General features: G+C 41.3%; 1 protein-coding gene across 1 annotated transcript in view; it reads left to right on the top strand.

The window, feature by feature from the left end:
* The window catches only part of NEB (nebulin), a 215,649-nt gene that overhangs the window by 150,814 nt on the left and 52,205 nt on the right, over nt 1-12,630 (top strand). Inside the window, 12 exon segments of the mRNA XM_036858909.1 lie at nt 1,054-1,161; nt 3,344-3,457; nt 3,775-3,972; nt 4,308-4,412; nt 5,057-5,161; nt 6,003-6,110; nt 7,190-7,297; nt 8,474-8,581; nt 9,136-9,240; nt 9,344-9,448; nt 10,459-10,557; nt 10,891-11,001. Of these exon segments, the coding sequence (XP_036714804.1) occupies nt 1,054-1,161; nt 3,344-3,457; nt 3,775-3,972; nt 4,308-4,412; nt 5,057-5,161; nt 6,003-6,110; nt 7,190-7,297; nt 8,474-8,581; nt 9,136-9,240; nt 9,344-9,448; nt 10,459-10,557; nt 10,891-11,001 (1,374 nt within the window).

The raw sequence follows: 12,630 nt of genomic DNA, 5'->3' as shown, positions 1-12,630 counted from the left end.
TGCCTATAGCCTTAGAGTATCCAGTCAAGTTACCATTTTCCAAATTTACTTAAGTCAGTTGTTTTCTTCGCCACTTCCTTCACTGTAGTCTTATTATACATTTGTATTGCAATCAGATTTATTTGCTACAGTTTGTATTCCATTTTAGTCACCTCCCCCATTCTGGCTGATTCTTTGGTTGGTTGTTCTAATTTGCATACGGTAAATTCCACTCTGTGGTATGTAGTACTATGGCTTATGACAAATGCATAGAGTCATAGAGTTTTCACCATTATAGTCAAGATACAGAAAAATTCTGTATTACCTCCACATTGTCCCTTTGCTGCCCCTCTCCTCTCCCCTGGCATCCACAGAGCTGTTTTCTGTCCCTATAGTTTTACCTTTTCCAGAGTGTCACGTAAATGTGATCACAGTATATGATATGTAGCCGTTAGGTCTGGCTTCTTTCTCTTAGCAAAATGCATTTATGTATTACGCACATTGCTGCCTAAATCAGTAGTTTATCCTTTTTATAGCAAAAACAATATTCCAAACCACAGTTTGTTTTTCCTTTCACAGCTGAAGGACATCTGAGTTGTTTCCAGTTTTTGACAATTATGAATAAAGCTGCTATACACATTTGCATATAGGTTCTGTGTGTTCATAACTTTTTATTTCTCCTGGGTAAATAAATACCTAGAAGTGGAAACAAACATTTTTTAAATCTTTTTTAATATATATATATATATATATATTCATATATATTTTAATGTTAGTGGTTTTCATCCTCCAGGAATCCTAGACCTATGAGGGAATGAATATGGCATTGAAACCTCTGATAACTGTCAAACTGTGATAAGTGCTATGGTAGAGAACAAAATAATGGACTCTGAAATTATGGTCATGACATTAAACCCGTTATTCACTTAGGAGTACTTGGCTCCTACAGAGTGAGAAGATCTGGGGATTGCTAGGAAATGTCTGAGCAGGACAAAAGCAGAGGAAAAATCCGCTGCTGGAAGCTAGCCAGATTGCATTTTTCTGTGTTCACAAGAAGATTTTTAACCCCTATAGAACCTGTACAAGGAGGCCTGGGATAAAGTGAAAGCCACCAGCTATACCCTGCCTTCCAACACCGTGTCCCTGACACACGTCAAGAACCAGAAGCATCTGGCCAGCCATGTAAGTCAAGTACAGATATGATAACCTTCCCACCGCCCTTTACCCTTCCCTGCCCTCCACTTCCAAAATGTTTCTGGCTGATTCCTGTGTTGCCCAGAAGGACCCCCAGCATTTGCAAAGGGGCACACCAGCAAATAATTCCAGACACTTGGTCATCACAAAGTCTGTGCACTTATGCTTCCTCTCAAGGGCCCTGAAGTCCAGAGAGAGTCACAGGCACTTACATGAAGGACAGCGATGTGACCTTTTAGGCTGCCTGCCTGAAAATGACATGGATGGATACACTCTATTTTAGCCAGAAATGGGAATAGGTAGAGGACATAATATGCCATACAAAATACTCTTTTCCAATAGAATTATGTGGACATTGCTATAAAAAATAAACCAGTGATGTACAGCAGAAACTAACACAACATTGTAAATCAACTATACTTCAATAAAAATTAATTAAAAAAATAAAAAATAAATAAATTGTACCCTTAAAAAAAACAGTGAATGTGGTAACTAGTTATTGCACCAGACCCAAATACATGATTTAAAAGTAAATCATTATCTTTATCACTATGAAATATAAAAATTTAAAAATCTTGAAATTCAATTTTTTAAAAACAGAACTTTTCTTAGGTATAGACGTAATTTTTAAAAAAATCCTAAATCACATGAGCTGTTTAAATATAGTATAGTATAAAATCTTAGCACTTTTAACCCTTTATGCCTAATATGTTCTTAAGTAAAACTTTTTGTTGTAAAATTCCCTGTAACCTTCACTGCAGTTCTAATAAGCCTAATTCTCTTTCAGAAACTTTACTTCTATTAGAGACTTTTACTTCTTAATTATGAACATTTTATGTAACACTTTAGACCAGTATTTCTCAAATCTTTTTTTTGACCATGACCCACACCGAGAGATTTATTTTGTACTGCAAGTCAACACACACACACAAACACACACACACACACACACACACACACACAACTGAAGTTTCTGTGAGTGCCTTCTGATATAAGCATTTTACAGAAGAGTACTTATCGCTACACTAAAGGCAGTGCATCCTGGTCTTTCAATTCTATTCTCTTCACTTAAATGCTAATGACCCAGGAAACTGATTTCACTACTGTTTAATGGGCCTAGAGAGTCATAGTTTAGAAAAAGACTTTGTTAGACAATATATGGAATTAATTTAATTTTTACCCACAGGAAAAATTAAATCTGTATGATTTTTCCCAGAGCCAACTCTATTTGGAAGATTGCAAACAGACTAGCCCAAAGGAGCAAGCTTTTCATTTGGGAAGAGAATTTTTGTAGATAGGATTCAGAAAGTTCAGCAAAGACTTCTTCCTTTAGTCATGAAAAAAGTCACAGAATACTATCTTCTTTATAATTGAAGAATAGCTTAGATGTAAGGAGTATGTGAACTAATGTTACGGAAAATTCTGATGGGAATTTTGTTTAGTTTCCAGTCAGTGAAGGGCTTTACTGGAGTTCTATATATATATACATATATACTCCCATCTTTCCTTTCTTTTTTTTTTTTTTTTTACTGAGATGTGGGTCTCTGAGTTGTGAGAGAATTGTTATTTTATCATGTGCTAGGAGATTGGATCTTAGCCTCTGTAAGGGCCTTACTTCCTAATTCATGAAATCATGAAGCATTAATTAATAGGCAATATGGCTTAAGAACCAGACGCTGGTTTTCCCACAGAAGTTAGTTGCACTGTATTTTTGGAAAACCTTGTAGAAACTGAAATTCAAGGATTGAGTCTCTTAAGCATCAGGCTTGTCAGTTATTAAAAAACAAAGAAATTCCTGTGTACAATTTTATCTTTCACTTATGGTTAAGGAAAACAAAACCAATATCACAAAAGAGATCATTTAAAAATTACATAATCTTTAAAAGTAGTTGTGGTAACAGTAGAAGTACCAGTATCGGTACAGGGGTTTTAAAACCGGTACCTAAAGAACGTTTACACACAGTCTGCTCTAATCCTCAGGTAATCTGGAAGCAGGCACTGTGCCACCTCTGCCTGTGGGCACGGACAAGGAAACAAGCTCAGAAAAGTGCTGACCCCAAGGTGGCCCATCTTAGAGTCGGGTCCTTCTGTTAAGTCTCGTGCGTTTTTAACAATCCAGATCCATTACTCTTCAAAACTGTGTTTCTTCCTTTGTATTTTCTCTCTATAGAGCAAATATCGGGAAGAATATGAAAAGTTCAAAGCTCTTTATACTTTACCCAAAAGTGTTGAAGATGATCCGAACACAGCACGGTGCCTCCGAGTTGGCAAGTTTAACATCGATGTAAGTGACCCCCAAAGGCTGGCTTCAAAAGTCAAGTAACAGAGCCATGAACTATAAATCAGAACATGTTCTGTTCAACAACGCGTATGGCATTGACCATGCACGTGTGAGGAAGCTAAGTGTTCTTTCAGCCCATACTGCTTCCCCCACCGCCATGAATCTGTAGAAAGTGTCAGAAACTTCCAGTCCCCACCCTGCCCCCAACCAACTGCTGTAAATTGGTTCCCCTGACCTCTCTGGTGTCTAAGAAAGGCACGTATCGCCATGATTCCTTGCGTAATTCCCTGTGTAACTGGCATGTTACGTTATCTTCACAGCGCCTGTACAGATCTGTTTATGAGAAGAACAAGATGAAAATCCACATGGTGCCCGACATGGTAGAGATGGTTACCGCTAAGGATTCTCAGAAGAAAGTCAGTGAGATCGATTACCGCCTTCACCTCCACGAGTGGACTTGCCACCCTAACTTGCAAGTCAACAGTCACGTCAGGAAGGTCACAGACGAGATCAGCAACGTAAGCCCATTGCTTTTGAAGATCTCCCCTCCCCAGGCCCATACGCCCACCCTGAAGAGAGACTGACTCACTGGTTCTTCACCTGGTTCTTCAGCTCAGCCCTCTTCCAGTATTGCTTTTCTGTACACCCATAGGTCTGTCAGGGATTCGGAGCTATCCCTGGAAGCAGGGCTCTCTATGCCAATGTCTCCAGGACACCCAGGGCCTCAGGGCATAATGTCTTGCTTTTCATTCCACAAGGTCATCCTGGGTCTGGAGGGTGTCCATGTCTTTGGTGTTAAAGTTACAGTAAAGTTTTCTTTTTCTGACCCCCTCCATCTGATGCAATCCCCTAGATTGTGTACAAAGATGATCTCAACTGGCTGAAAGGCACCGGTTGCTACGTCTGGGACACTCCTGAGATTCTCCATGCCAAGCATGCTTACGATCTACGCGATGATGTGAGTTTGCCTTGTTTTTTGTTTTTTTAGCTCTTTAAAGTATGTTTCCTTCTCTGTGTAGTCTAGGGTCAAGGGGAGAGTATGTAAAGTATAGACATTGTCACACCCAGCTGCGTCTCAAGTGGTGTTGAGGATGGCTGAGCTGGAAGAAGATGCTGAGGAGCAGAGCACCCATTTCTCAGGAGTGCAAACAATGCAGATGAGCCGTCCCCTTGTCCTCTGGTGGAGAAGGGACCCCTGGCTCTTCTCACCACCTCCTGAACTATTTTGGATATATTAATGCACACATAATCCTCATTATGAGAAAAAACTCATTTGTTAGGAGTCTTTGATGCTATAGACGGGGTCTATTTGTAAAGAGGATTAGCTAGGCAAAATCATACTGTAATCAAGATTTCAGTAAGAAAGCTTAAACATTCCTAGGAAAGCAGTTGTCAAGCCTCCTAGAAGACTCAAAAAGATCCATGTGACTGTAAGCATTGATTACGCCGATTGTTATAAAATTCAAGTGCATGTTAGTCTGTTGAATAAGGGCTAATGTATGTAAATACCATGAGTTAAAAGCAACCAAACCCTCCGTGAAAACCAACAATTTCTAATATAATGAATGGTCTAACACAGGCTTCTTTTCTTCCTTTCGGCAGATCAAGTACAAAGCTCACGCGCAGAAAACAAGGAATAACTACAAGCTGGTTACTGACACTCCCATCTACGTTCAGGCTGTCCAAAGTGGGAAACAACTAAGTGACGTAAGCGCCCACTGGGAAAGTTACTGCTGGGAGAGTAAAGACAGGGCCACTGCTCCAGCAGAAGTGGGAAAAACCAAAGTAGGGCAAGGCCAGGCCTTTTCTCAATGGGAAACCAGAGTTGGTGCCTTAGAAAGTACTTAAGAGTCTGCTCTTATTTCCTAAAACCTGATATGTTCCATCGGTTTCCTGGGGTGGCCTTGTAAGTGATCCAAATCTATGAAATCCATGGTGTTTTAGAGCTTCCAAGGTTGCTATTGTATCCTTGTGTTGTAAGCAACGGTTTATGCCTCGTAGTATCAGCCTTCTAATACATTAGTGCTCACTATGGTAAGATGAGGAGGGGAAGGTCTCTGCAGTTACAGATGTGGCCTCTACCACGCATAATCGGTGAGGCTTGAGAGAAGCTCTTAATCCCCCAGGCCTCAGCATCCTTATGCGGATGACTAGGAAGTGGATAGGAAGCACCCCCTGTAATGGCACAGTGACACAGAGCAGGCTGCCCGTTTTTTTTTATTAACCCCAAAGGTTCATAAGCAAATATTAAATCCCACCAATGAGTCAGGACGTGAAAACTTGTTCTTTTGGAATAGGTAGTGGTAAAATGCCCACTCTTCCTCTTCTTATGCCTGAGCTGACTCTTCCACTGATTTTTCAGTGTGGGGTCCATACCCTGGCTGTGGTCCTGGTGGACAAAGCACAGTATATGAGATAGAGTTCTCAAGGCAAAGGGGAGCAGGCTATTATTTTTTATAATAGGAGACTTGGGTTTGTGTTTACTTCGCTTCTTTCTAACCCTGCTGCCGTAGTCCACTCAGCTCACTCTGCTTCTCTCTGCACCCAGGCCGTCTACCACCATGACTACGTGCACAGCGTCAGAGGCAAAGTGGCTCCAACCACAAAAACTGTGGATCTGGACCGGGCTCTTCATGCACACAAGCTCCAGAGTGAGGTGAGAAATGAGATCTGGACAGAGTGCCCAGCAGAAATCCAGGACTCAGCTGACGAGGGCCAGGCCTCTGTAGAAGTGGCCTTGGCTTGGGCATCCTCAGCCTTTACAATTTACATCCTGACCTTGTAAATTGTAAAGGCTGTTTCATTCACATGAGCTAAACAAAACAAAACAAAAAACAGTGCACTGCTTGTCTTCCCTCTTGGCTGAGAGCAAGCAGTGGGCATTTTTGGAGCAATGCTTGCATAGAAGTTACATAGAACAGGGTCAATCTACTACCTCTGCTCTCAAAAAGCTTAAAATCCAAGACAAGATGACAAAGACAAGGCGTATAATCATAAAAGACTCTTTATTCAATACAATAAGAGATAAAGCTAGAAATTGCTGTTGGAGTTCAGAAGAGAAGGAAACTAGATTCCACTCATGTATTTAATATCCCTGTTCTTTGTTATCTGGTGGTGCTACTTTGGTCTCACCTTTAATGCTACTATCCTATACTGAACGTTAAAAGTAATTTGGTTTTTAATATTTTAAATACTATTCTTACTCCTTTAGCTCCCCTGAGAGACAGACTATTTCAAATCACAGATAGAAACTCCTTTCCTCCTTCTGCCAGGAATAAGAGCCTCCTGACCTGACAGCCTAAGATCAAGACACTGTATTTATGGGGCCCTGGGGGCTTCCAAAGATGCATCGTATAATTACGGCTATCTCGGGGATTGGTGATGGCATGAATATCAGCTAAGGGTAGGGTTAACCACAGAGTTGGCACTAGCTGCCTATTTACTTTTCCCAAATTCTTGCTGGTTGCCATGCAGTCAACCAGGCATATGTTTAGAAACACAGAAGAATTATTTTCTATAAACCCCTTCACTCATTGCTCTTTTTTTGAAAGCAATATGTTAAGAGTAATTTGATTCATTGCTTGGCTCTTAGAATTTAGTTAATTTCTTCTTGAAATCAATTCAGTGAGTGTAAGTACACTAAGTATCAAATTGAAAACCTGGATCTGACTTGTTTAACTTAGATCAGTCATTTGATGTAGCTCTCATTTAACCTGCTCTTCTTTATCCTGGCAGAATCTGTACCGAAGAGCTGGCCTGCACTCCCTGCCCACTGGATATAGGCTTCCGGTTGACACCCCTCACTTCAAACACACCAAGGACACCCAATACATGAGCAGCTATGTGAGTGGTCTCCTCTTCATTAAGATGGGGCTTAAAGTGGGAAGGGGAACGCTTATATTTGTTAATATTCTATTCTCATCCCCCTAATCACACCCTGAAGTTTCAACATGATACAATGATGGGAGCAGGGAAGGGGAGACGGTGTGTTTTCTAGGGGTGCTGCTCCTGCAATTCGGCAGTGCCTGGGTAGCCCAGTGGGTTAGCGTAGGATTTTCATGGGGTTGTATCTGCATCACTCAGTTACCTTGGCTCAGGGATCGTGGCTGCCATGATGCCTCTACTTCTTTTGGCCTTAGCACAGAAGCATCCTGAACTATCCCAAGCCATCTACTGGAAATGCAACTTCATACATGCACTACTGCTGTGTAGCGATAGTGTTGTCTTCCTTCTGCAACATTTCATTGCAGAAGATACAACATCCCCGCGTGTTCCTTTGAAAGGAAATGCTCTGATACGTGCCTCACTACTTACCCTCTGTGCCCATTTCATAGAAATCTCAGAGGGGTAGTTAGACTCTCACTACCTGAGAGCATTGCCCAGGCATTAGCTCTGATACCAACCTTTCCCACTAGTGTCAGGTTCGGACTTGGTGAATAAGGCCTGAAGAAACGTAGGCTATCCCAGTGACTCTGGCCTTCAGGCCATACCCACAAACCAACCATCAGCTGAAGAATGAGCTCTTCATTCCGCATTGCCCTCCAGAGTCCTGGGGATCAAACCTGTTGACCAGCAAAGTCCCATAGTCTGTGGCCCAATAATATGGTTTCCAAAGCAGAGTCACAGATTTAATCATCTAACATCGTTTTTTAAATAGACTATAAAGCCATTCATCCATCAGTCTTACAATTAGTCTCTTGTTTCTGCTTTGCATGTCTTAATTTCCTAGCCATATTGGGACTAAAAATACAGGTTTTTCTTGCATTTTGCATACCTACTTACAAACAGATTTAATCTAGGCAACCCTGAGTTGTATTCCTTTCTGGACCTGGCTTTATTAGCCAACAAATAATTTTCAAGACTCAGATTATTACAAAAATTTTGTCAATGACTTTTTTTCATACTTAATGCTTAGAGAGTAATTTTCAGATGAAAACGACAGCCCTTTTCCATTTGAGAAATGTGACGCTTACTCTCTGTTCACCCATCAGTGATCTCATTCTCACTTTGCTTCTGCAGTTCAAGTACAAAGAAGTTTATGAACACATGAAGGCAAATGGGTATACCCTTGGACCCAATGATGTCCCATTTGTCAATGTCCGAAGAGTCAACAACGTTACCAGTGAGGTACTGTAAATGTTAATTCTGTGGAGGAGTTTCAAAGACCTTGGCTTTGTTTGAAATGCATTAAGAATTCATTGTATTTCAGCTATAAACTTACACATCAACAAGGAATAAGGAGATCCTTTTTGTCACCATTTTGATACTGATATCCTGTGGCAATGTTTCTTTTATTTTGGTAATGCCATTGTAGAGACCCACCCCATCCATAGATTATAATGCAAATTAATTCCTTCTTTTGACATTTGTATTCAAAAATCTTTAGTAAGGTTGCATGTTAGTCTGACTCATGAACCTGGTTTTCTACATAAATTATTGGTCTGAATATCTAACCCTACTATCCAACCATCTGATAGAAAGTGGAAAGACTGTGCTCAAAATTCTTCACCCAAACAAAATAAATATCACTTTCTATTTTTTCTAATTTCAATCATTTTCTGTATCCTTAATCTCACTTCTCATGGCTCTTTAAATATGTACAATATTTGATTGTTGATTAGTGTATAGATGCCCTCATCATCCTGCACTAACCGTCTGGAATGGTTTTCCCTCCGATGTAGAGACTGTATCGACAGTTGTACCACAAACTGAAAGACAAGATCCACACAACTCCCGACACACCTGAAATCCGCCAAGTCAGGAAGACACAAGAGGCTGTCAGCGAGGTGGGTATTTTCTTAGGAGAGGGGGGAGGCCATGGAACCCAGGGATGAATGTCAACCATTCGGTCTCTAATTTATGTGTTTATGGGCATTTTTTTCCCTGTAGTTGATTTACAAATCAGACTTCTTCAAGATGCAAGGCCACATGATCTCTCTGCCATACACACCCCACGTGCTCCATTGCCGCTACGTGGGAGACATCACCAGTGATGTAAGCATCTCATACGGGTCTTTCTGGAAGACTCTTACCAAGAGGCAGGCTTGCTCTCAGCATGTAAGCCAGCCAGTCTTTGAGCAGCCTTTTGCATTGAGTAAACTTCTAAAGTGAGTGTAGAAATTGGAGGTAAAGCAGTGTGGAAGCAAGACCCCACATTTCTCCAGCTATGGAAATAGTAGTAAGAGGACCACTTGGGAGATACAAGAATGGCTGACCACCATTCTACATTCAACACCAAATCATTACCAACACCTCACTCCAAGTGACCTCTGTCCAGGTCATGTTTAGTATCTTTCTCCTACTCACCCCTGCTCCCACCCACTTTAGCTACTTCCTGCTGAAATTTTTTTTTTCTCCTTGAATGTTTACTTCTCATAAAATACCACTCCATTTAATCTATGGTATTTTTCATCCATATAATAATAAAATAATAGCCATATCTTCCTCTCAGTTCAGGGTTAGCAATTTAAATTTTAAAAACCTATGGGACTTCCCCGGTGGCGCAGGGGTTAAGAATCCGCCTGCCAATGCAGGGGACTCGGGTTCGAGCCCTGGTCTGGGAAGATCCCACATGCCGCAGAGCAGCTAAGCCCATGCGTCACAACTACTGAGCCTGCACTCTAGAGCCCCTGAACCACAACTACTGAGCCCATGTGCCACAACTACTGAAGCCTGCATGCCTAGAGCCTGTGCTCCACAAGAGAAGCCACCACAATGAGAAGCCCACACACTGCAACAAAGAGTAGCCCCTGCTCGCCGCAACTAGAGAAAGCCTGAGTGCAGCAACAAAGACCCAATGCAACCAAAAATAAATCAATAAATAAGTTAAAAAAATTTTTTTTTAAACCTATGACTTATTTGAGTTCAAGCAAACTCAGAGTACGGGGTGGATGTGTTGAACCAAAATGAAAGATTCATCACTAAAAAAGTATCACTGCTCTGTCTTATTTGTTCTTGATTTATATTTGCTCATGACCAGCTATATTTCTATGTTTGTGACACAGATTAAATACAAAGAAGACTTGCAGATCCTGAGGGGACTGGGCTGCTTCCTATATGACACTCCTGACATGGTCCGCTCCCGGCACCTGCGGAAGCTCTGGGTGAGTGCACACCGTCCCAACACGCAGCTCCTCCTGCACAGCTTCACAAAGCTGGGCAGAAGGAATCTTTGCCTGTAGCTTCTGTTAAGGGGAAATTTGCCATTAACTCACTGAGCAAGTCATGACCCACTCAAGATGATCTGTGCTGCCTAAAAAAGGTAATGAGCTTAGTTAAATGACGGTTGTTTTTGGTCCTGCTTGGGAAGACCTCCAGGACACAGGGAGGGTCAGTGTGGCTTGCACATGCCAGCCGTTTGAAAGACAACATGTGACCGTGACATGCAATTCCTGAAGTTATTAATCAACTTGTATTTCCATTGTTGTTTTTTTAAGTCTAATTACCTATACACCGATAATGCAAGGAAGATGCGAGACAAATACAAAGTGGTGCTTGACACTCCAGAATACAGAAAAGTGCAGGAATTGAAGACACATCTGAGTGAAGTAAGTAAACCTGTCACCACAAGGGGCTCCTTCCTCTAGCGATCTTTTTTTAGGTAATTATATTGGGCCAAAATCTCCCTTCTGCCTTTAATTACAGAGTGGCCACCCTGTCTAAACAAGTCAGTTGACCTCATTTTGCCTCCATTTACTTATTTTGTCCCTCTTTAATAAGATGAGGCTATTGATACTTGCCCTACCTATGACTAGGACAGCTGAGAGTTTACATGATTTTATAGATTAGAGAGTCCTTCTGTCTTACACTATTGTTGTCTCCAAACTGAATTTATTTCAAAAATTTCTCTCTCATTAATTCCTGCTGTCAGGAACCCTAATCATGGCGGTGCAATTTGAAAAGTTTTTCAATGGCTCTCTGCTCTGCTGCCCACTCAGGAAATTCCAAACAACTTAGTTTCATTTTCATCTGCCCCACCTGGCACCCAGGCTCCTGATTTATTGCCATTAGTTGTGCATAGATCTGATCCTCTCACCTATGTTGGTCCCTTGAGGGTTGGCCCCCCCCATCTTATTTAGATGTGTATCCTGTAGTGCTTTGGCCATAACAGATGTCCGTGTTTGCCAAGGACGAAATGTGCTTTCTAAAGGTAAGGGCATCCCACAAATGTAAATGGTTGCTCGTATTATAGGTCAGTGGGCCATTCTCATTCAACTCAGTTTGTCTTGTGGCCTCATTTATCAGACTCCATAAAGCTGTCAGGCCACTTCATGGACTCCCCATTCTTAATAACTCTGATGGCTGCTGTTTAGGGATCACTTATGTCCTTAGACTTAAAGAAGCCTTGGCAAATCAAGCGTTGTCCTCAGTGGAGAGGATGTGCAGCCTCCTACACTTGGGGTGAGCCAGGGCAGAGGATGATTCATTCTTCAGCTTTTACAAATGCTACATTGAGCACATTTGCTTTCCTGAGCACTTCCCTCTGTTATTTCAACCAGTGCCAGCACTCAGATAGGAATGCGTATGGGGTTTCTTCTCAGTAAAGGTGCCTCTCCACGCTGGCTAAGTATCAGAATCATCTCTGAAATATTTTAAAACTACCCTTGAGTGGGCTCCAACCTCAAGCCCCACACTAGATTCTCTGTGTCTGGACATCTGCATATTTTTAGCTGCCTCACAGATGATTCTAATATTCAGGCAGTGTTGGAAACCACTGCTTTAAAGTATCACATCTCTCCTCCAGCCAATAATTAAATAATTAAAAATTGTTTGATAACTTAAAGTGCTTATTGGCATCTTTTGAAATACCTTTACTTCTCTCAGCTGTCTGGGTTCAGAATTATCTAAAACTTTAATTTCTCTTCTTCCCAATTCCTATTGGGATTTTGTGCATATTATGCAACAACATTGAGGAAGAAAAATAGATATTTTTTAGTAGTGCAATTTCTCTCACACTTGCCTCACTGTAGAATGAATGACCTGAGCTTGAGAAAATACCGATTTGAGCTACTACCCTGGATACAGAAGGTCTGGGGTAGAGCCTGCAAATCTGTTCTTACTAAGGGGTTTTTAGGATCAGGTGAGTTTGGGAAACACTTGCATAGTAAAAAGTTTGATGGCCAAAAGTTCAAGTTATTGACTTTTGACTTGTCTTTAAATTGTGCAGATTCTTGACA

This window comes from Balaenoptera musculus, chromosome 7 (genome assembly GCF_009873245.2).
Source record: "Balaenoptera musculus isolate JJ_BM4_2016_0621 chromosome 7, mBalMus1.pri.v3, whole genome shotgun sequence".
In the NCBI taxonomy this organism is placed as follows: domain Eukaryota; kingdom Metazoa; phylum Chordata; class Mammalia; order Artiodactyla; family Balaenopteridae; genus Balaenoptera; species Balaenoptera musculus.
The sequence above is the reverse complement of the archived record's forward strand: the minus strand, read 5'-3'. Positions and strand labels throughout refer to the sequence as shown.